Source organism: Melanotaenia boesemani, chromosome 2, assembly GCF_017639745.1.
Source record: "Melanotaenia boesemani isolate fMelBoe1 chromosome 2, fMelBoe1.pri, whole genome shotgun sequence".
Lineage (NCBI taxonomy): Eukaryota > Metazoa > Chordata > Actinopteri > Atheriniformes > Melanotaeniidae > Melanotaenia > Melanotaenia boesemani.
This window is the reverse complement of record NC_055683.1, coordinates 23,173,038-23,198,318: the sequence shown is the minus strand read 5'-3', so window position 1 is coordinate 23,198,318 and position 25,281 is coordinate 23,173,038. Positions and strand designations below refer to the sequence as shown.

The window sequence follows — 25,281 nt, the reverse complement described above, 5'->3', positions numbered from 1 at the left end:
CGATAGACTGAGTCCAAACTTTAAATTAAAGTGTCCAATCTTGGACCAACACTGATCATTACAAGTGTCAGGTAATAAGGTCTAATTACATCCAGGTACATCTTCAATGGGTAGCTGAATAACCTCAGCTTACCAGAAGCAAGCAGGGAGAGAGAGGAAGAAAGGAGTGAGGTAGAAACTAGGGCACTGTGGTCTGGCCCCTTTTTACCAACCACTAGGCACAAGGCAGAAAAAGAGAAAGAAAGAGCCTTGGAGAGCAGGAGAGAGGAGAGGACATCAGCGGTGTTTTGACGAGGAAACATCTGGAGTCAACGTCCGATGTCCAAGACCTGAAGACAGAAAGTAGAACCAACTTTGGCTGCAGTCACACACAGTGTGGCACACACTAGCATTTCACTTGCTTGAGTCACGCGTGCACTCTCACACACACGCACGCGTGTGTATGCATGTGTGCAAATACATGCACGTACGCATCTACAATTTACTCAAATACAGGAAGCAACAACATGTTTGAGGAGCAGGCGACCAAGGTCAAGATCACGTCTGTGGTGATTGTTGTTGGCATGTCGGCCATGCTGGCGGCAGTGGTGACCGACCACTGGGCTGTCCTCAGCCCGCGGGTGGAAAAGCTCAACGCCACCTGTGAGGCTGCCCATTTTGGCCTCTGGAGGCTCTGCAAGAAGAGCATCTTCATAGTGGAGGAGGACCCTCAGGGCAAGGGATGTGGCCCCATCAGCTTACCAGGAGGTATGGAGCTTCTCAGTCATACAGTAGCTGACAGAATCTTAGTTGTGGGATGATTATTTTGGTTGTTACAGTTGTGGTTTATGACTGAAGTTGTGTATCTGCTTGAGGCATACTGACAGGATTTAAATGTGTTAGGTTTGGTCTTTTGCATTTGTAAAGCGACTTTACTATGTTATAGACAGCTCTCCTGGCTGTAATAATATATATATTTTTGTCTTATTTAATTAGATAAAAGAAAAATGTGCAATGTAAACTGGAACCAGTAAGGAATTATTTTCACCCTAGTTGTAATTATAGATCTTTGTAAACATGCAGGCTTCTCAAAATTTCAGAAAATTCACATTACAACTATTTTCAGTATGAAAAACCAAAAGTGGTTAAGACAGATAAGTAAGGTTTACTGAGCTCTGTGAATGAAATGATTAATGATATCAAATTTCTAAACACATGTGCTTAAATTTTAGAATACATTTTTATGGACCATCTTAGTTGCAGGATTGTGAAGCGATGTTGGTAAGTCTCTCTTAATCTCACTAAATACAGTGCCAATGAAGCACACCAACAGCGGAAGTTTTTCTTTTACAACTCACAGTTTAAAAACAACTATTTTTCTCTCTGTCAGATAAAAACAAGAAGTCTACATAATGTAAAATCTTACTGGTCTTGTTTTTGTGGAAACTGTGGAAAGCCACATAATTAAACATAAACAAAAAAGGGCAGTAGAGGCTGTTTCAATTAAGTGTAATGGTAATCTTTAAGTTTTTAGAGGCGTTTTCTCATGATTGCCTAGCATTGCATACAGTGTTGCAATGTAAGTGACGCAAAGTATGGAGTCTAAATCATTACATGTTGCATTTAAAGCCCCTCCACACACACACACACACACACACACACGCACACATTTCTTTTTTCTTTTTTTTTTTAACAGTGGTGTAGCTTTAATTACAAACTCCCTCTGAGCAAAGCCAGCCCTTGGGTAAAACGTGTCTCCTGGCCTCTGGCTGTGTGCGCGTGCCTTGCAGCCAAACAGAGAGATTTCGCTCTGACTATCATTGACTTTGCCTCTGGCTCCAGTACCACAGGATCAGTACAGGCCTTAATGAAGTGTGGCTTCCCGCTCCAGCTCATGAGTTAGAGTACACCTGGGAGACTTCAGCAGGAATGAAAGGGAGAGGGGGAAGAGAGCAGATGGGTAAATGTGGGCAGGAATGCCTCCGTTGATAAAGATTTGGGGAGCATTTGGTATTTGTAGAGAGAGAGCAGGGCTTTCAGTAAGGAGAGGTGTCGCCGTGCAATGTTTTATGTATCTCATGAATCAGTTAGAAGGTGGGCAATTGACGGAAAGACATACAAACAAGAAGTGGTGCAGCTACCTGTCATAAAAATTTGACATCAGAGAAATATTTTCTAAAGAAACAGTTACATTACTGTTTGTCACATTTTTCCTTCAGACAAGCCAATAACCTGTGGGATGTATGAAGGGAAGATTGCAGCTGACTGCTCACGAATTAATCCTGACAAATGATACAGCCCAGTGAGCACTTACCAGAATTTCACTGTATTTCAGTTGAAAACTGGGTGATATGTGATCAGAATGGCTTAGACTTCCTTATAACCATCAAAACTGTGGCTACAACATCAGCCTGTCATAAAAAATGAGTGGCTGAGATAATTTCTTCAGTTTTAGGTAAAAAGGGATGTCATGCTGGTCAGTGGTGTAATGACATTTTTTCTAGAGTCTTATCTTTTTTGTAAGAGGAATATTACGAAAGAAGATGCTGTCGTCTGTATTTATAGTTGTCATGGATTGAGAGTTTCAGTTCTGTTAGTCTTAGTTTCAAGTCTTGTCATTTTAACTTCCTGCTTTATTTTGTTAAGTTTATTCCCTTGTATTGTGTTTGCTTTACTTCTTGCTTTCAGGTCAATTTTCCACATCTGCTACTTGTTTGTAATCAGTTCCCTGAGTATTTAAGCTCCGGTTTTTCCTTTATCTTTGGCAAGTTCATTGTCTGAATGCGTTTAGTTAGTCGTCTATCATTTGTGTCAGTCTTCAGTTGTGTCTTTTGCTATAATTACAATCTTCATCTTACCCTCATCTGCCCTCATCACTCCTGTAATTGAATCCTACCGCCTTGTCTCTGTGACACTAATAGCTGTGTAATTCTGTTGCATGAAGACAGGAGGAATATTGGCTTGTTGGGATTTAAAAAAAAAAAATCTTGCACAATCTAGTTCAGGAACGTGATATTCAGTAAATATTGATAAAAGTGGACCCACAGCTAAATGGTTTTTCACTTTCGATTTGATAGTTTCTTAAATGTACTTTCAGAATGAAGCGACTTATTTGAGAAGTTACGTTTCCTGCCTGTCACTATTGGATTTAATACTTTCCTTCATATGCTTCCCTTTGTGTTTGCATAATTGCTTTTCCTGCTCTGATTAGTTTCACCTGTTACTTGTTATCCTTTGTGTAATTAGTCTGAACACTTCCCACACAACTTGTCAGGTCGTTTGTCTTGGTTTGTTCATGCTGAGTTAGTTCCTATGCTTCCAGTGTCTGCATCAGTTTTCCTTAAGCCTTGTTCTTGACTTTAGTTATAGTTTTCTTCATTAAAGCGATCCTCTATCCTGTGTTCTGATCTCCACCTGGACTTTTATTTTTGCTGATTTTATATACACCACTTTGTGTTTTTTCCCCCTGCAAAATGCCAACTTTCTATCCAGGAATTAGGATAACTTTTAGAGTAGGGATTACCAACTTTGGTCATCTTGAGCTGGTACCTGCAGATTTTAGATGTTTTCTTGCTTTGAATCAGGTCTGATGTCACAGGGAAACATCTAAAACTTGCAGGACTTGGCTCAAGGGGTCCGAAGTTGGTGATCCCTGTTTAGCTGAAGCCACTGCCTTTTTTTTCATATTTTTTTACACACCATGTTTGTGACTTTTGCAGATGGAGTGTGACTTATCCATTAAGTTATGGGATTTCTAACATCTGCTGAATGTTGTGAGATCCTCTAAGCTCAGTCTACTTTTGAAAAAAAATCTGCAGTCTGTTCTTTCTTATGAGAACTTCAGTGATCCACCATATGTCTCCTTTTGTCTTTCCTAATCTGATGTTTGCCTTGAGTATGCTTACTTTTGTGGTGGTGTTTTCTTTTTTTTGGACCTCACTACTTCACAATTGTTTTGCTTTACTATTTTGACAGTGTTATGTATCTTGTGATTTTTAAATGGGACGTTCACAGGTATTTAAACTGAAAATGTTTTTTAAATTGATGGGTGACCAGCTGTGTTGTCTAGAGACTATACATAATACAGCTCCAAGAAAAAGGTGGGACAGAAAACATATCAAATATTAAAAGTGGGCTATTTTACTGTTTTATATAAAACATTAGCTCACCTTGAATTTAATGGCATCATCTCAAAAACGTTAGGAGGGCTGGAAATGTAAGTTGCACTAAAAAGAAACAGCTGGATTTAGGTTAATTGGAGGCAGGTCAGTCATGTGATTGGGAAAAAGAAGACACAGATTGGTCTCTCAGCAGTGGAAAACTAAGCCTGTCTTAAAAACTGTTGCTAATTTCAGAATAACAAATGTTTCCTCAATATAAAAATGTGGAACTTCAAAAAAATTTGTTTGTGTAGGTGCGTCATGGATTCACCTGTTCCTGTCCGATGTGTTCTTTTGGTAGAGTAGAGGAGATTAGATATCAAAAAGTAACCTTTAAAAGTAACTAAAATGCCTTTGTGATGGAAATGTGTTACAGTATATTATACAAGATTTTAAGAATCTGGAAACATCTCTGTGTGTGTGCTGGTAATGGCTGAAAATCAATACTAAATGATCTCAGGTGTCGCTTTGTGAGCCCCCTCTTTGTGAGCATAATCCAGAAAACACTGATTTCTTCCCCGACCAAAGCTCATTTAAAATCAAATGAGGGAATTTAGAAAAGCGGAGAACTTTTTTGTGGCCAGATGGATCAGAAAGAAGATGAATCATGAAGCTTGTTATCAGCACTAATTTTAAAAGCCTGTATCTCTGATGGTACTTCTTCTATGTGATGAAGAGATGTACTGTAAACTGAAATAAACCTACTCTGAGAGTAGGCTGGGTTATGTTTACAGCAACCCAATAAATTGTGAGCAAGTTTTAGGGCAATTCTTCCCAAACTGAAATGCACCCTTCAACTATAAGTCTGAGCTTACTCAAATAGTCCAATTTCTCACAGGTTAGCTGATCAATTTCAATATGCAAGGCCGATTGTTTGCATCCACCAAATCTAGCACCGTTCAGTGTAGTGTTACAAAAGAAGGGGTGGAAGATAAGTATAGATGCTCTGTCTTCAATAATTTTCTTAATTCTTGATAAAACTATTTGGAAGGTGAGTAAGAATAAGTGTGATTTCATTAGTCTACTGTTAGAATTTTTGTATTTAAGGTTGCATGTTTGATAGTAGCCTACCACAGGTATAAAACTCTGTTAAAAAGACTGTTTACACCAGAATTTAACCTGTAATTATTGTCCGTTACAACTCATTTCACACTAGTTAAAACCAGCACTGCACTGATGTAAAATAAATGCAACAGCATATAAATAATATATAGTTCATAGATGCATAAGCCAAACTCTAATGCCATTTCTGAAACTAGTTTAAATCTAAACAGAGCAGCTGAGTAGCCAGCACCACCACACTACTGGTACTGTATCTGATTCTCAGTGCATTGTATTGAGCACAAGCAAAGCATATTGGTGTTTGAATATAAAAGAAACAGCTTGATGGTGAATGTACGATAACAGATTACATCCTTGATGAACCATATACCCAGGCAAGCAATGGTGATTGGACTTAATAACACAAATTTGCATCTTTCCAAACAGAGCGGGAGCTATTCATCAAGAGGCGAGTGCAAAAACACAGTCTCATATACTGCAGTTACACTGCTTTTTTGATGGGGGTGTATAACAACAGCAGAAAAACAGTGAACCCAAATGACTTTTGAAATTAGCTTCCCACAAATGACGCATGACAGCTTGAGTGCTCTAAAAATCAAACCAACCCTTTATGGATCACATCATGCTGCACGGCTGGGAAATAAAGAGCCTAAATGGAGCTTTTGTGTGCATGTTCCTGCATATACATGCACAAATAGGAAAGGGAGAAGGGTTTATTATCAGTGATGTTTTAGAGCTTTTAAGTGGTCAAGCATCATGTTTTCCAGTCCTGCATTGGAAAGAAATTACCCCCAAAGCACATCTTTACAAATAATATCTTCCTCTGATTTTTTTTTCATCCAGGATGAGAAGTGCTCATGACAACAACCATCATATCTTACTGTTTTGACTTTCATGAAAAAGGTCAGACCACACACATGCATGCATGAGAGATCATGAGGGAAGCGAAGCCTCTTCTGTCTTGTTGTGTCCCAGTTATCAGAACTCCTGGTGGAATAGCCATTCAAATACCAGCACCATGCATCTCATTCACACTGACCCTGAACTAGTTGGTCATTCTGTGTGACTAGAAAAAGAAACCACTCACACACATTAACCTAAAAGTAATTTTCTATTACAATCTTCTAAAAAAATAGACGTTATTTGTATAAACAAATCTGTGGGGTCATTATGATGGAGAGCATCAATTCAGGTACAAGTCAACCAGCTGAAGGATAAGAGCACTGAAAGATAAGAGGACTTGAGTTGGAAGAGAGAAAGGGTTATAGTGAATGGAGAGTAAAGAAATGGCAAATTAAAAGCTGCACATCAAAGAGGCAGGGTAGCAGTTTAATGGAAAGAGGTGAAACTAAAATGACAAGCGATACCTCGCTCTAATCACCCTCCCGCTGGAACTAAATCTCCCCATTAGTCTGACTGCAAGGTCGATTATACGCACCCAGATGTTCGCCTCATCATTGAAAGTTCACTATTTAAAATAATGATCACACCAGATACGTTATGAACTATTTCTGAACTTTTACGGATGTGAGTGTGAATGTTGTATTTTCACTAGTTTCCATCAGTAAACGGTTAACTCAACAAAAATGCCATGAATTATTTTGCAAGAGGATTTGAAGTTTTCCAACATTTAACCAACCATATGGCAATAATGAAAACACAGCAAACTAATTTAATCATTTGTATGAATCACACCTGTGTAGCGGCTGTGTACTAAGATTTAATTAGAGGGTTTTTGTTTTACTTTGCTTTCTTACTTAGTTCTTTAGCTTATACTTTGTTTGGGTTTTTGTTTTCCTGTTTGCCTTTTTCACAAACTTGAGTGCAATAATTTGTTTAATTTTATAATTATTTCCATCTCTTCTAGTTATTTCCTTTGTTCTCTGGCTGCTCCTCTGTTGATTAATGCAGTCATTAACAGCACTGGCCCTGCTCAGTTCCTGTCTCTGATCTGTCTGGTTGGTTATGCCAGTTTGGATTTTGTTTGTTTACATTTGCATTCATGTATTATTAGTTATAAACGACCTGCATCTGTGATGCCTTCTGTTTTCTGTAAGTTTGTTAAAATCTCCTGCAGTTTTCTCGTCTGCATGCTAAATGTTTGCTTTTGTGTCCCTCAAAACACCTTGTTGTAAAGGAACACCAAACCACTGGTTCAGTTGTGTCGATGACACCTGAGTGATACTTTAAAAGTAGAAGCATTCACAGAACACATCAACTCAGTGGACGGCAAGTTCATGGGGGGAGGATGCCAAATACATGTTCCCTTTTTTGGACTGTGTGGTGCACATTGAAAACACACATACAGACCAGTATCTGGGAATACAAACTATCCATCATCATAACCTTACACCACTTGGTGGAGAATGTTCCTATGGGGATGAAGGGAAAACTCAAGGAACAAAAACCAATCAAGAAAGTGCTTTAGTCCTTTGGGTATTCCCACTGGGCATTTATCAAATCAGCTAAAAAATCTTGGATAAACATTAACAAAGACAGAAAGAATAGGAGCAGGGATATTGTCTTTCCATACGTCTGAAAAACTCAGAAAGATCTTCTCTAAACACATCCCATTAAATTTTAAATTTTAAATTTAAACACCCTCGACCAGACGTTGGTTCACCCAAAGGACAAAACATCTAAACACAAGCTGAGTGGTGTTGTATATGCTATGCAGTGCAGTGAGGCGTGCTCAGAGCTTTTTATAGGAGAGACCAAACTACCACTTCATTAATGCATGGCATAACACAGAAGAGCCCTATAGGTCAAGATTCGGTGGTCTATTTGTATCTCAAGGAAAAAGAACACTCTTTTGAGGGTGGTTATAAACACAGTTTGGACAGAAAAGACAGATAATTTGTGAGAGGTGTCAAGGAAGACATCATTGTTAAACTGGAAAAGCCCTCTCTGAATAGAGGAGGTTGTCTCAGGTATCACATTCCTGGCACCTACAGAGCAGCTCCTCCCCAAGAGGTTTCACAACAATTCACACATTGGAACTCGTGACCAGTTTTGGTCATGCAAGTAAACATTTTACATGTGTCAGTGATGACGACCAACAGAATGGTCAGGTGAGTCAGGGACACCATGTGACCTTAACATAGTGTGAATGTAACACTTAAAAGCCAAAACTCCCCCCAGTGGTTAGAACTGAAGACTTTAGGATGAGACTTGAAATGTCTTTAAGAACCAAGGAATAGAAGTCCAGTTAAATTTAATTTAAGCTCTTATAATTACCATGACCAGAGTGACTAAAATCTACACCAACAGCCAAAAATAAGATGTGAAGATATGTTTATTTAAAACAAATCTCCACTCTTTATGCAGACAGGAAAGGTTTTTTTTAGGCAAAGAAACAGTAATATTTACTATCTTCTCCATTACCCTTCTTAAGTCATTGCAAGAAAATTAATAGCACTTTTATTTATTTATTTTTTAAGTAATTTGGATATCTTTTTTTTTTTGTCTTTGTATTGCTGAACAATCATTAAGTTTCCGTTGAAGATAGATAGATAAAATCTTCTAGCTGTACTCATACAGATATTAGCTTAGATTAGCTTTGCCCCGGAGAAAGACACAAAATGAGAGAAAAGTAATGAAAATAATTTATTTTCAGATCTAAGCTGCACTGTGACCCTGCCTCTAATTTCTACTGTCAGTGTTTCCAATCCTTCTCAGACACACACTCCCACCCATGAACACAGACACATATATGCATGCACATAGTACTCTTGATATATGCTTTTACATGTGTAAATAGATAGGACCAGCCAAGACCTGCAGCAGCCTGTTGCTAGGTTACCTCTTTAGTGAGTCTTTCTCATCCTGGGTAACAAACAGCTCCTCTGTTGCCTAGCACACACATATACACAGTCACGTAGCATGTGCGCATACGTAGACAGACACCAACACACAAACTCTGTCGCTGTGTGGACAGAACCGGCACCTGTCTGCTTTATGGGTTTAATCTCAGCAAGAAAGGATAGCAAGCAGAGGAAAGAAGGAACACTCACTTGGCCTTTAGGTCTTCTCCACACCCCTCCTTCCCGGCTTAGCTGCCTTTAGAGACAGCAAACAGATAGATAGATGGCTGCTCCTCAGAATAATTTTTCTACAGCTATGAGGCTTTATCAAAGATTGTGGGTAAATAACTAAAAGTTGAACAAGCAAAGAGCAAGAAAAGTGCAGAAATGCAGAATTTCTGTGAAGAAATGTGTGCAGAACTGATTTCTGTGGACATAGGCAACATAGAGCAGTGAAGGATTTAAGATTTTTTTATTTTAAGATGAGGAGTCACAGAACGCCGCTTTGATTTTGGAGGGGTGTTAGTCACACTCTGATCAAACAGAAAAATATAAACTGGAAAAGTTCTGCATGCTTATTTTACAGATTTAGAAATCAGGATGTTACAGTGTATGGTTTTATGCAAAGATAGCACAGCTTTTTGTGCATTAAAGCTGTTTAAATGAGTTAGAGGTTATTTTGCAGCGTTAGGTACATCCACACATCTCAGGCCCCTCGGGCTGATGCATGTCAGATTACTGAGGAGGAGAAGTCATTCATCAGATGAAGATCTTGAAGATCTAGATTCAAGTGGAGCAGTGAAGTCTTTCATGTGGTTGTAGAAAACTTTACGAGCTTATAAAGAGCTTAAACCTTGAAGGTTCAAGTATTTTGGACAAAAACTATACATGTACATTGTAACCTAGGAAATATAATATGGCCAAACAGGTGTGCAGGTGTTCAGTATTTGAAGTTCATTACTACAAGTTCATAAATTGTATGGGTGTCACGAGCATGCTTTTACTCTATTGATGATTATAATTTTTTTGATTATTCCCTGAACATCCCTAACAGGAGAGAAAAGTCAGTTTTTATTGGTTCAATAAAAGCAAATGATCTGTAGTTAAGAGATTAATGTCAAGCGAGGTCTTTTTCACATAAAATACTAACATCTAGAGTCAGGAGACAAGTTTTTGTGAAAACGTAATGGTAATCTAATTAGCTTGAATATATTGTAGGAGCTTCGATATGACCACGAGTAAAGTGGGTTTCTAGGCTGATATTATGCCATGGCTTGGTTTTATCAAATGTGAAATAACTCAGATGTGCATGTTATGTTAGACTTTGTGTAGATTTGTTGGTCTATATATATATGAACGTTCAAATATATATATATATATATATATATATATATATATATATATATATATATATATATATATATATATATATATATATATATATATATATATTGTCTATATTCTAGAATGGTACAAATTAATAACTTTTAGTAGAAATGGGAATTTTTGAAGTTATTTTATAAGATATGTATTGTTACATTTTAACTATTGAAAATCAAGAAATCAAGTCACAGAAAATAGTTACTTTGCCTCAGAGCGCCTTCAATGATCTTGCATGTAGACTCAAACTGACTTGATTTTAACTCACAGAGGATCTATTTTAAAGGTCAGAGTTTGTTATGAAGGCACACACACTGGTTTTGTGTACAGAGGATAGAAGATTTTTTGGGTGTGTTGGCAACAGTGAAACAGGCAGGTTTGCAGCTTATGGTGTAGCAACTAACACTGAAGTCTAAAGATCAGAAAAGGATGAACTGAGTACTTTAAGTTGAGAATAATTTGTTGCCACAAGTACAGGAGTTAAATTATATTGGAGTTGTTTCTCTTCCATTGAATAAAAAAGAAGAGAAGACTGGGAGACAGATTATTATTTAGCGTGTTTTAGTGAAGACTGACTTCAGCCAAAAAGCAAGGCTTTTAATTTAGTGTTCAGTATATGTTCATACCTTCATCTATGGTCACCAGCTGTGGGCAGTGACCAGAAGAGTAAGAATTGTGGATTCAAGCAGTGGAAATTAGCTTTCTTCAAACCATTTCTAGCTTGACCTTTTGAAAAACCAATGAGGATCTCAAAAAAGGAGTTGCTGATTCTCTGCACTGAAAAGTAGCCAGATTAAATGGTTTGGAAATCAGTGAGGGATATTTCAGTCTTTTCAGTCGGAGATAATGGGAGCACAGTGATTATGTCAATTGATTGGTCAGGAATACCTTGGTGTCTCAAAAATTTTGAGGACTTGGCCTGGAAATATAGTTAGGTGACTGTAGGAAACACAACAAATGTAAATTCCCTGGTAAAGAGCATAATAAAGCCACACATTGATTTTCTTAGCTGTGTCTCATTAAAATAGGTGTCAGTTTCAGCTCATTAATGGAATTCACTGAGATTTTACACATTATGTGCAAGTGTTGGCAGCAGACACACAGAGATAGAACCTGACAAACCTTTTCTTCTGCCCCTCCTGTTTCATCTCCTTCCTGACTCTTTCTAATCCTCTTGTTGCCCTTCCTGTCTTTTGCTGCAGCAAAAAATTGTTCCTACTTCAAACACTTCACATCGGGGGAGGAAGCTGAAGTTTTTGAAGTGAAGACCCAGAAAGGTGGGTGTCTCCTCAGAGTCATTCAGACAAGAGTTACCACAGCATGCAAATGTCTATCTTGTGATAAGGAAAAAAAAGTCTTACAGAAGCATTTACAGAAAAGTTAGGAGAAAAACTGACTAGACCTTAAATATAACTGAATTTTCTTCATAACTATTTATTCTCAGACGTGGCACCCATAGTATGGTTATCTCCTCTGAAAGTTTTGAAGAAATGCCCACAAATTATTTTTCACACAAGTTGCTCATAACATCAAACATATTTTAAATTTTAATGCTTCCATCCCACTACCTATTTTCTGTCTCAGTCTGCTTCTTTTTTTTCTTAAACTATCTATCCATCCATCCATTTTCTACTGCTTATCAGGGGTTGGGTTGCGGAGGCAGCTGCGTAAGCATGGAAAGCCCAGATGTCCCTCTCCCTGGTCAAATTCGCCAGCTTGTCCAGGGCTTTGCCGAGGCATTCCAAGGCCAGCCGAGAGAGTAGTCCCTCCTGCTTGTCGTTGGTCTGTCCTGGTCTCCTCCTGGTGGGAAGTGCCCGGAACTCCTCAACAGGAAGGCATCCAGGAGGCATCCTGACCAGATGCCCAAGCCACCTCATCTGACTCCTTTTGATTCTTGAGCAGCAACTCTACTCTGAGCCCCTCCCGGATCACTGAGCTTCTTACCCTATCTCTGAGGAAGAGCTCGGCCACCCTGTGGAGAAAACTCATTTCAGCTGCTTGTAACCATGATACTTGAACTCCTCCAGTTGGGGCAGGACCTCATTCTAGACCTGGAGAAAACACTCCACCTTTATCCAGCTGAGGACCATGGCCTCGGATTTGGAGGTGCATTTGCTTCATGCTCAGCTGCAAATCGCTCCAGCAAGAGCTGAAGATTACAGCCCAATAAAGCCAACAGACCCACATCCACAAAAAGCAGAGACCCAATCCTGAGGTCACCAAACTGGATCCCCTCAACACCTTGGCTGCACCTAGAAATTCTGTCGATAAAAGTTATGAACAGAATCTGTGACAAAGGACAGCCTTGGCAGAGTTCAACCCTCACTGGAAACAAATCTGATTTACTGCTGGCAATGCAGACCAAGCTCTGGCACCAGTCGTACAGGGACCAGGCAGCTCGAACAAGGGGGTCTGGCGCTCCATCCTCCAGTAGCACCCCCCCTAAGAGTCCCCAGAAGACATGTTTGAATGCCTTCTCCAAGTCCACAAAACACATGTAGACATCAAGACCCCTGAATAGACCTTACCAGGAAGGCTGATGAGTGTGATCCCCTTGTAGTTGGAGCACACCCTCCGGTACCCCTTTTTAAAGAGGGGGACCAACACCCCAGTCTGCCAGTCCAGGGAACTGTCCCCGATCAATGACAGACACGTGTCAACTAAGATAGCCCTACAGCATCCAGAGCCTAAAGGAACTCTGGGCAGACCTCAGCCACCCCCGGGACCCTGCCACTATATAGTTACTTTTAAGTGTTCAAATTTGTTCACATCAATGAAACTTTAGATTCATCAGCATGTTCATTTATTCATAATAAAACAGAATATTAGATCTGACAAATGAATGAAATGGCAACTTAATGGAATAAATGTTAAACAGAAAAATCATGGACACTTACCTGAGGCTGCTGGATGTCATGTGTCCATCTCCTCAGGAGATGTGCTTCATCTGCTTACAGCCAACATAAAGAAACTCTCTTTCTGGTCATAATGAACATTTCTTATAACATTCTAATCTATAATCCTAGAGGGAAAAGTGATATCTGTGATTCTAGTTTAAAAACTCTTCCTTTGTTTTTTCTGGACTGCTTGTGTCTTTTTGTCATTTCTGTGTGTGGCTGCGGCTTCATCAGTCAATAGGCTATGTGGTTATTTCTCTCTGTGAAACCACTGGTCAGAGAAACACAGCATCAGTGTACTGAATTACAGTAACACTGTAACTGGTGTTGTGATGATGGAAGGACTAATTAGTTAGACAACCCATCCATTTTCTGTATCATTCAGTCAAATTCAGCGTCGCAGAGAAGCTTGAACCTACTCTAGCAATTTGCAGGTGATATCATCCATCCATCCATCCATCCAATTTTTTCCGCTTATTCGGGGTTGGGTTGCAGGAGCAACTGTCTAAGCAGAGAAGCCCAGACGTCCCTCTCCGGACTGTGCACCACCTTCAGGCCTGGCTCCAGAGGGGTCTCGGTGACCCACGTCTGGGCAAGGGAAACCTGGATCCATCATTTTTAGTCATCATAGGGGTCTATTGTGTTTTGTCTGGTCCCTCCCCTAGAGACCTGTTTGCCATTGGTGACCCTACCAAGGGCATAAAGCCCCCAACCATATAGCTCCTACATCAGGACATGCTAACTCGTCCACTGGTAAGGTGGCAGCTCAAGGAGGAGCCGGTGAAATTACATGTTACTGACAAAAAGTAATGCTGTTTATTTTAATGCTGTTATGCCCATCACTGATAAACATACAAACATTGCATGGTACGGGTACCAACGATGTAATTTAATTCATGCATTGAGCAGCACTTGCTGGCTACAGAACACATCACATCCAGTAAAATATAGCTGAGGTCGGAAAAGTAAGAAAAACATGCATATGATAATTTTTACCCTTATTTGGCAGGCTCTTTTATAAACATACCTTTGTCTTGCAAAATATATGAAACAATGTACATTTAATTTATTTTACCCTCATATCGATTCTTTGACTTCACTAAATTATTTTGCTATTCTGAAATACTGACTGTTGACTACTGCTCTCTGGTCTCTATTTGGCTCTACTGCAGCTTGCCATCTTACCATATGCTTCTTCTTCTCTTGACTATTAGAGTGTTGCAAATGTAAATAGGTGCATACTGCCACCCACTGCACCACTGTGTTAGATCAGGCCCTTTAGCATTCCCATGGCCTGGCAGCTTCACAAGCCATGGTAGAAGTCATGCAGTGATCTATCATGTAATGGCTGGTGGCAGATCATTTATTATAAATTACTAGTAACAATAACTGTCCTTGTCAAAAAGGCCACAGGAAGCCTGCCCACAAAAAAAAATAAAAAAATAAAAAGCCCTTGAGAAAAGGACACTTTAAGGTCAAGCAGCAAAAAGGGCAGGTGCTCCAGCCTCTTAAGCTCCCCCATCTGCAAGTGCCTGGTTTTTATAGTACAACACGATGTGCATATTTGACATGTTACACCAAGGAGATACAATGCAATAAAAAAACATTGATTTTCAAGTCCGCACATGAATGTTAGTCAAAGTTGGAAAAATTTCCCACTGCAGGTGTTTTCCAAAATACTGAGTTGCAGTGCTCAAAAATTTGCATTTGAATGTGGACAACAGATGTGAATGCAATGAAAAATCTGCTGTAATCAGAGTGTAATATATGTGCTTGTAGGTTTTCTTGTTGCTTTTCTAAACATCCATCATGTTCTGTTCTTGCATTACATTATTGTTCTCCCATCCACTCAAGTATCACTCTCTGATTTATATTTTTGTATTTTTGTTTCTGTTACTACACTAACTGTGACATGATATGCAGTTATTATTGCAAAAGTTACTAAATTAAGATTATAATGGAGTTAAAAAGAGATTAAATGGTCCATTGTATCATCATTAAGAATAACAGAAAATAAAACAGAAGAAGTAAATGAAGATGCAAAGGTGGGGACATTTTGCATTTGGCATTATTCCAGTCAGAGTGGTTTGAAGAAAAAGATTCTCAGAGGATCATTCAAAGCTGAAGTGTTACAGAGAAGCAAAGAAGCTTTTTTTTTATCTGAAAAACAGACTAAAGAGGTGCAGCAGGAAGACAGAGACATGTTGTAATCATCTTGTTACAAGCCTGAAGCATCTTATCTGTCACGTAAATGCCATTATTGCTAGTTTGGAAAGTGACTGTATTTTCTAAAGTGGGGCTAATCTAAAGGCTAATTATCTGTGTCATAACTTAGCTGAATGCTATATAGGAACAGCTATTATGTTAACAATACTGTACTGCAACCTCCCCATCTATTGCTAAACTCTGTTTCAATTTTTCATCACCACCACATCCCCCTCTGTCTCCTCCATCTCCTTTCACTTCCATTCTCTGTTTTATCATTCTTATTCACTTCTCTCTTCTCAGAGTACAATATCTCAGCAGCAGCTATTGCCATCTTCAGCCTATTCTTCATGATCCTGGGAACTCTGTGTGTCATCTTCTCCTTTGGGAAGGGGCGGGACTACTTGCTCCGGCCTGCTGGGATGTTCTTCGCCTTTGCAGGTCAGATATGGCAGAAAATGACAATCAGAGACTTTTGTTTCCTATTTTAGGTTACATCTAAGGTTAAAATTAAGTATCTCTTGGAGATCTTCTTACACATACTTTTGTTAGATGAATACTTCTTCTTGAACTAGTTTAGAGTTGTTAAAGATGCTTTTCAAGTTGATGCACTCAGAAGTTTTAATTTCAAATAACTAAAATGCTAAATTTGTGATATGTGAGTCTCATTCATTACTGTACAATGTGTCATTAAGGTAAAAAAACTGACTTCATTGTAATAATACAAAATCGACTAAATAAACTGTGTGAATGACTTTATACCTCTGATTTGAAAAGCTTTTTACAAGTAATTTTCTCTGTTTTGGCATGCAGGCTTATGCATCATCATTTCCGTTGAGGTAATGCGTCAGTCTGTCAAGCGAATGATTGACAGCGATGAAACCATCTGGATTGAATACTACTACTCTTGGTCCTTTACCTGTGCCTGTGCCTCCTTTACCCTCCTCATTCTCAGTGGAGTCACTCTACTTCTTATCTCCATGCCCCACATGCCTCGTAACCCTTGGGAGACTTGCATGGACGCTGAGCCTGACATCTTAGATTAGCCACAGGTGATTCAACAGGCACATCTGGTTCAAAATGACAAAAATTCAAGTGGTTTTGCATTTTTCAACCCTTTAATTACCTGTATCAATTATTTTACAGCTGGCAATAAACATACAAAATGCAAAAACAGCTCTGGAAGCAGGTGGTGTTCTGTAATATTTTTCAAGTCTAAACACATTATTTATTTATTCACACCCACTTCCTATCTCTAAAGGGAGTAAAAACTTTTACAGATGAACATGAACAACCTGCTTGGGTTTGTGGAAGTTTAAACTCAGATTCATTTCTTCCCCTGAACACTATCTAAGTCTAATATGATAGTCAGTTACTAAAATTAAAAGTAGAAAATTCAAAGAATTAAAAAGAAACCATAAAGCTAATGTTTTGCTTGTCCAAATATGAGCTCAACACTTGAAATTGAAATTAATCTGATCTAAATATTTTGCTTTCATTATTATTATAAACATTTTTAAGAAGTTCCAGACTACAAGAGCAGTGCAGTGTCTTGCATACTGACCGTGGAGGATGTCTATTTTGTCTGAAAAGAACAGCTTTTGCCTCAATTCTCTTTTATACATTTAAAACATTTTTTTTATCTATTAACAATGTTTTCATATGAAGCAGGTCGGTTAGAAACATTAAAAAACTGGAATAAATAGAAACATGTGTTTTAAACAAGGTCTGATTTAAGATTTTAGAATTGTTTTGAGTAGGTTTTTGCTTTATTTTTAATAACTGCTTTTGTAATCTGCACTGGTGTCAAAGTTAAAAATCATATATAATTTGCCACATAACTGGTTTATGCCCTTACATTTTTATTGTAAGTTTAGATAAGTCATTCGATTTGAAGATAATTTTAATTTGCTTTTCTTCTTTGTTTAATTGTCATTTCAGCAATTAAGGCTTTTTATTTGTTTTATAAAATCTGAAAATGTAAATTTCAGTATAAAGCTTTGTTAGCATGGTTAGCACCAGTGCTATCCTAAGTTTGTCCACTATGCCCGTGTAAACAAAGAGATGTGTGCATGTTTTAATGACATTTAATGATCAGTGCATGATTGTTACATTAAACCAAGAAGACAGCAGCACACAAACCGATATTGCTCTCACGTTTATGTTCCAGTCCACATATTAACATTGTAGTCAGAGTAAGTAAAAATCTGCACCCTGGAAGGAGTTTTCTGACTGGTTTCATGCACAAGACTGCATTTAAAATGTGGATAATATGGGCAAACACAACACAATGAGAAATCTCTGGTTATAAAAATATCTGTTACTGTGTAAACAGGCCAAAATACAAATAGCCGATTTAACAGCAATAATTAAAAAAAAAAAAAAAAGGTTTATTATCGTTTCTTTACAATTTGAAAACCTCAAGCATGTTTTGTTCTGTAATGTAGTTTTATTTTTGACAATAGATAAAAACTTTAATCAGACACATGGAATTTTTTGGTGTTTCCGTATCAGGTTCTGCACAAAAATCACACATGATGTATTTCATTTTCACCTATATGTATTTTTGAATTCATTCTGGCCTTCTGGTTATTCAGTAGGTGATCTGAAGTTTGCAGATTTATCTGAACAAAAACTTCAGTGTATTTTTCTTTTTATTGATGCTCTGCAATCATCAAAAGAATCCAGCTATCATGGTCAGATATTGCTTACCTACAGAATAAATAATCCTAAAATATACAAAGTGACATCATGAGATCGCATATAAATAGCATGCCACTTCAAGCACATTTTACATGCCATGTCTACATGTTTCAAGCTTTTCATGTGTCTCTTCTTAGAGCTGAATGACAGCAGAGAAGGTTCGAGTTAGGGGTTAAGGTCAGGTTAGAGTGTCAGTCATCGAGAATATGAGGCGTGAAATCAAACTTGAGGCAATAAATGAACAGTAATATATAGAGAAAAAGGGACTTATACCATTTAGATGCTGTTTATAAAACCAGAATAAAACAAAACACGTCATACATTTTTGTGAAAATGGCTCACCATAAATTAAATACTTCTAGGAACATAATTTCTATTTCAGAATTTTAAATGCTCTGATGTGTCATTGTGTGTCTTTTTTCAAAAGAATAAAATACATTTTAAATGTGAAAAAGTTTTCACTCTTTCATTGTTTTGTATTCATTCTTGTATATGAATAAATAGCTTTTCCTTCACCTGTGTACATCCATGTTAGCAAGTATTTACTTAAGTTACCACTGAAATTACATTATAAAAAAAGTATTTTTCCCCTACATTATATAATTTTTTAGTTTTGAGATAAAAAAAAAACCAAAATCCTCTTTTAGTCAGACACATTTACAGTCTTTTTAATGTCAAGTATTCAGTTGCCTTCATGTACTAAAAGGCTCTCATATTTATGTAGTCAGCTCATTTCAGATACCTTTCAACCAGAAAATGTTGTATTGAAAGAAAAACTTGGAATTGCTTCTCAAAAGTGGATGAAATAAACTCACAGAGCTCCTTAAATTATTCACAAAACCTTTATATTAAAGCAACCACAACATCTTGAGCTGAGTGAACACTAAGACTGCTGTTTATGACCACTGTTACCTGGTTAGTTTTTATCTTTATCAGTTAAAAATGCTCAGGTCTATAAAGGAGAGGGAGAAAGGAAAAGGAAAGAAAAGATGGCCCTTACCAGGAAATATTGGCAGAAAGACAAGTTAATTAACAAGACAGTATTGTGCCAAAATCTGATCCCTCACACAAAACCCAGACCCCCTCTTTTTTGCTGAATATATCAAAGTAGACAAATTATAATACTTCAAGCTACATTCAGAGATGTGTTTATTGCATGAAATTATGATAAATGGAGAATTAAACCGACAAATTATTTTGCCTTCAAATCAGCCAATACAACCCACATTGAAATATTACTCCTGCAGATATGTGCTTTGATAGATTTATAAACTCATCAGACTCAGCATGCACATATTCTGTAAATATAGATTATTGTCAGACCACAGATTTTTTAACATGTAATAACAACATGAACTTGATGTCCAAAGGCTTTTTCTACAAACAGTGTTTGCTTGACTTCGTTCACCTGTAATACAGATGTTTTTCTTTTTCTTTTCTTTTTTTTTTTTAAACATGATTCTTTAAGAAAATATAAGAGGCTGTTTGTGACCTAATCCACACTTACAGTTGGGACAGAGTGTGATAAAATAAAGAGTGTGAAACAGAGTGAAACCCCACTACGTAAGCCTTCATGACACATTTTGCAGCTGCACTACACTAAAGAAGGTAAAATCTGCTAGAATATGTGAAAGCAGACATTTTTCTGTGGATGACATGTAACATTGATGTTGTCTTTTTGTCACATGCCTGCGGCATGACCTGGAGGAGGTGACTGTAAGAACGCAGGTCAAATCAGTAATACTGGGTTTTAGTTTATCCTGCTAGCTCAGGTAAGAATCCTGGGACTTCATGCAGAGCGAGTGTGTTTGCTCAAAATGTTAACCACTTCCTGCTCCTTTTCTCTCGCTTGTACATTGCATTTGTGTCTTAGTAGTTGATATTGATGATCACAAGCATGCATATTCTGCCTCTTATATGTGCTACCCAGGAGTCATTCTGGAGTACTTCAAATAGCAAAAATGCATCTGACCTGCAGAATCTCTGGGTAAGGGCAACAGGGACTAACAGATCTTATACCTAGGGTACTGTCCAGAGTTTATGTTTGTCACCTATTTTTGTTTATGTGTAATGCCACACTTAAGATTGTAAATGTATTATCACGACTCCTCTAGGTAGGAACCAAGACCAAAACAGAGTTTTAGAGGAGAATTTTCAGCTCCAGGAAGTCTCCTGGCAGGAAGGTGGTACTTTTGAGACCACCCTGAGGTTTGGGGTGGGGCTTACAATGATGAACATGTCTGATTAGTTTAGTATTTAAAGCAATTAAAGTACAATTTTCTATCTTAGTCATCTCAAGATGAATATCCACAATAGCTAATAATATTGGTTGACTGGACGTAAGTTTCTTTTGTTTCCACGGAGTGACAGGCGGCTGAGAGGACTCAATGACTGAAGGGGCGAAGAAAGCTTCAGAATGAAAGGTTGCTCAGAAGTTGTGTAACATGGGTAGATTTTGTCCTACAGCTGATACAAACATCCTGGCTTTACTGTAGGCTCAGCATGACAGTGCTGAGGGTCCAGTGAGCACAGACAGGCTGGAACTACACTCTTCAGCAGACTGTAGCTCATGTTACTAGCGCTACTTGCTGACCCCATTATCCCTCAATGGATCTAGCTGCTGTATTATTATTTTTATGAAGCATGCATTTTAAAATATTCTTTTTCAGCGAGTCTTACCTGTATGTGTTATTGACAGGCTATTCTCAATTACAGAGGTATCAACATTACAATATAAATAAAAAATGCTGTCAAATAAAACACTGTTCTGAAAGCAAGGTTATTATCAAGTCTTTAAAATTAATGTTAAATACAGAGATGAAAAAAATCCTCCAGGCTTTTACACCTTTGTGTCATTTTGCTGAAACTGGTGTTTGCAGGAGTGATCCAGTTCTTTGAGTCTCTGCTATGAATGTAAAGCTGTCAGTCCCTTTCCTGACCTCTGACAGAGTGCTGCCAACGCTGTTACTCACCACAAAACAGAACAAGCATTTTCCATTCAGGCTTGTCCCTCAGAGAGAGTATGAGATGGCAAAGAGGTTTAAAATCACAGTGTTACATTTCTTCCAAATCGTCTGGACAGGGAAGGAAAAGGGATGCAAAAGAAGAAAAATGAAAGAGAAATGACTGAGCAAGAGAGAGAGGACATCAAATGGGGTACACAAATAGTGCAATGGACACATGGCCAAGAAGGCTGACAAAAAAGAGAGCAGGATCTTTTAAAGAGATATGAAGCTCTGCTACAGTGAAATGAAACCAAACAAGGCCTGAACAACACTAAAGTGCAACAAAAATGTTTATAAATGTTAAGAAAACAGGATTTATAAAACATTTTCATGGGATTCCGGTCCAAAACTTATATCAACTATGAGACCGTTGCATATACAAGAAACACATTTTAAGAAGTAATCCAAAACCAGACTTGAACAAATACAACATATTCTTTCTTTCAACGCCTCATCAGGAAATGTACCATTAGCATTATTACATAATGAGAAGTAATGGACTATCACCCATAAATTTGAAGTGTTTGGACAAGAATGATAAATTTACCCTGATTTAAACATAAACCTCTTCATATGTGGTGATTTATGTCAGCTCTAAAACCAGCCTGTGCTGCAACCAGACTTACATGATAAAGGAGCTTGAAGAACTGTAGGACACTTTTAAGATGATATAGCATGAACAACTTATTTTTATGACACGTTGGATTAAGCATGAATATCATTATATGCTATGTAATTGTAAGCAGTCCCTATATGAAAGCATATACTAGTGAGCTCTGAATCACCCTGCTGTTGAATTGTGCTTCACAAATGAACTTGCCTTGAAAAACATCCAGATCTGAATAGATGTTAATGGTCAAATGTTTATGAATGCACACTTCTTAAAACAATGAGGAAATGCTTAAACACCACATTTTAGAGCCTGATTAATACAATATTCTAGTTGATAAACCTTATTCATTACATAGTAGAATGTGTTGAGAACAAAATACATTATCACTGGAAATCAAAATAATTTACCCATAAAGGTCTGGATTTAGAATCATATTTAAAAAAAAAAGTGAAAAGATCAGGCTGGCCAATCACAAGCTGACCCAACTTCTGTAGAAATTTCTCAAGACAATTCAAAATGAGGTTCAGTAGTGATGCCTCCACATGTGTATGCAGTCCCTGCAACATCTGATGAGACAATGGATGGTCTCCTGAGGGATCTCCTCCCAGACCTAGATCGGGACATCAGTCAACCCTTGATCAGTCTGTGGTGCGACGTGGCGATGGTGGATGGAATAAGACATGATGTCCTAGAGGTGCTGGATTGGATTCAGGTCTGGTGAATAGGCAGGCAAGTCCATATCATCAATGCCTTCATCATGCAGGAACTGCAGACACACTCCAGCCACATGAAGCCGAGTATTGTCATGCAGAAGAAGGAACCCAGGTCCCACTGCAGCAACATAATTGACTCACTGCAGGAGGTTGTCGCGGCCAGCAGAACATTCTCCACAGTGTCTCAAGACTCTCTCACATCTGTCAAATGTGCTCAATGTGAACCTGCTCTCATCCATGAAGAACACAGGGCGCCAATGACAGATCTGCAATTCCTGATGTTCTCTGATAAATGCCTCACAAATCTGCACAGTGTTGTGGACATCAGGCCCTCATACCACCCTTATGGAGTCTAACAGTTTGAACAGAAACATGCAAATTAGCTGCCTGCTGGAGGTCATATTGTAGGGCTTTTGTTGGCTGTCTTCCTGGTAGCTCCTTCATGCTGGGAGATGCAGCAAAACATCTTGCCACACCGTGCATTGATATGCCATCCTGGATGATCTGCACTACCTGAGCAACAGAGTTTCTAACAGATAAGTTTGAATTTAGTTGCTTTTGTTTCTTTGTTTTTTTTTTTCTACTAGCTGCAGGATCGTTCCTTTGTAGGAGTTTTCTTCCTAATTGCCTCTCATTTCCCCCTGTTGTCTGTTAGATTTGTACAACTGCAGGTGAAATAGATTCACAATCAGTGTTACTTCCTAACTGGATAGATTAAAATCCCAGAGGTGATTGACTTTAAATTACATGGTAATGATTATGTGTTCCCTTTTTCTTCTTTTGAGCATTGTATATGCGGTATGTAAATTTCTTTTATGTCAGTTAAATTTTAAATTATAATATCTAATTATATGTTTTATTTTATTAATGTAATTCTTTACTGTTTATTGCGATCACTTTATTGATCACTTTCAGACTACCATATCAGCTTCACCCCATGTGGAACATAAAGTTTGATCTTAAAAGCATAATGCTTTTCTGTGTTTTGATAACAGTTATTGCTCATTGTAACAACACTATCTGGAAGATTTTATTCTACTGCACAGAGAGAGAGAAATAGAACATTAAGTCCCATTAACAGACAAACACAGTCAATACTGAAGGACAAACAAGACACGTTTATACATGCAATGATGCCAGCAACTACAAGCTTGCTGTTTTTAACACCCAAGTTGTAATCACATCTGGAAAATTTTGTGTGGTGACTGATCCAGTGATAAGTTTCTGAAACTAAGCAAACATGAACATTTTATACTGCCTGCCAACTGTCTTCATTTGTATGGTAATGTGAAAATTTGGCAGAAGAGTGCTGCCTGTTTGGCATGCTTTAGACGTGGGACACACTTTCCAACTGCTTGGCAGCATGTGAATGCACTCTTCAATCTAAAGATAAGAGAGAATGTTGTCTGTCAAGAAAACCTCTTTGCTTTTCTGAACTACACCCTCTTCACCTCAGAAAAACAGTGAAACCAACACTCCACTCCGCCTGAAGCACTACTTTTACTTCAGTTTACTCTCTTTCTCTTTTCTGGTTAAGTGCAACAAGATTTATACTCTTTCAGTCCTGCCTCTCATTCTTTCTGACTCACTGCCATTATCCATCTCTCTCCTCATTGTGACATTTTTCTTGTGTTTTCTGCTGCCCACATTTTGCTCTTTCCAATTTTCCTCTTTTCAGACAGTTTTTACTTTTTTCCTTCTTCCTTGTCTCACATCATTTTCTTGGATTTCTTGGTCTGAGTCTTTATGTTTTTATTGCCTCTGAAATTATTACATTCTGTTTTTTCTCCTCTAAATCTCTTCCATTTATCACCTTCTTTGTTTTTTCAGTCAGCTTCAGCCTTTTCCTCTTTTCTCCTTTCTTCCCCCAATTTGATGCTACACTCTACAAGCAGTGACAGCAAGGCATTGGTTCATCTCCTCCCTCTTTTCATCTGCTTTTCCTCTTCTTCTCCCCCCACCTCTTCCCCGCTCTCCCCCACCTATTCTGTCTTTATCTTTCTGCTCCAGCACACACTCGAGCAGCCACTCTCCTGTCTAATGACTTGGATCGGTAGCGACTGTTGAGAGGAGATAGAACTGTAATAAGGCAGTTCAACCCATCACAAGAGTGCAAAGCACTACTAGTGCTTCATCTGTAAGTACTATACACTGTACTTGGGCCTGGAGGCAGCGGAAGAGGAGCTGACGTAACATGTATGTAGAAATTAAATATCCTGTGGTTCTAACAATTCTTGACTTATATACAATTCGTGATGAAAAGAAAAGAGGTGGGAAAGTTGTGTGTTAGCAAGAGCGGATTGAAAGATAATAATCTAATAATCCACAAAAGTATTTTCATGTTATAAGCAGGATTTAGTTACATTTTTTTTTTTGTCCAAATCTGGCTGCAGCACCTCCTGTTTGATTTAATGTTAAATCAATTACAATATCAGCTTTAAAACACCAAGACTCAAGATTTTCATACATTTGAATAAAATATTTTGAGTTTGACACAATTTTTATTATTTTGTATGGTTATATATTTTTTATTTTACTTTTTGGGTTTTGGTTTATGAATATGGGTGCTTTGGACTGGCCCTTTAAAATTAGACTATTTACATCATTATTGGTTAAGATGTTTGATAATAATGACTTTATTATAAATTATAAAGAGACATGTTTTTAGGAGGTTTAATGTTAATAGACATTGGATTTCTTCCTTTTAGGTACTTTGCCAGACCTTTATTACAATGCTACAGTTGCTTTCAGCTGTAGTTTA

At 38.0% G+C, this 25,281-nt stretch overlaps 1 protein-coding gene across 1 annotated transcript; it reads left to right on the top strand.

Moving 5' to 3' along the window:
- On the top strand, positions 1-16,653 carry cacng1b (calcium channel, voltage-dependent, gamma subunit 1b). Its single transcript, XM_041996517.1, has 4 exons — positions 1-747; positions 11,587-11,661; positions 15,790-15,927; positions 16,300-16,653. The coding sequence occupies exons 1-4, from the start codon at positions 447-449 to the stop codon at positions 16,530-16,532; spliced, it is 747 nt and encodes a 248-aa protein (XP_041852451.1). The 5' UTR covers positions 1-446; the 3' UTR covers positions 16,533-16,653.
- The last annotated feature ends 8,628 nt before the right edge of the window (positions 16,654-25,281 follow it).

Bases quoted from the DNA above. Each gene is read 5' to 3' on its own strand.
- cacng1b (XM_041996517.1), top strand. From the start codon at position 447: ATGTGTGCAAATACATGCACGTACGCATCTACAATTTACTCAAATACA. The intron at 11,662-15,789 runs GTGGGTGTCTCC...CTCTCTTCTCAG, and splicing joins TGAAGTGAAGACCCAGAAAG to AGTACAATATCTCAGCAGCA. The intron at 15,928-16,299 runs GTCAGATATGGC...TTTGGCATGCAG, and splicing joins GATGTTCTTCGCCTTTGCAG to GCTTATGCATCATCATTTCC.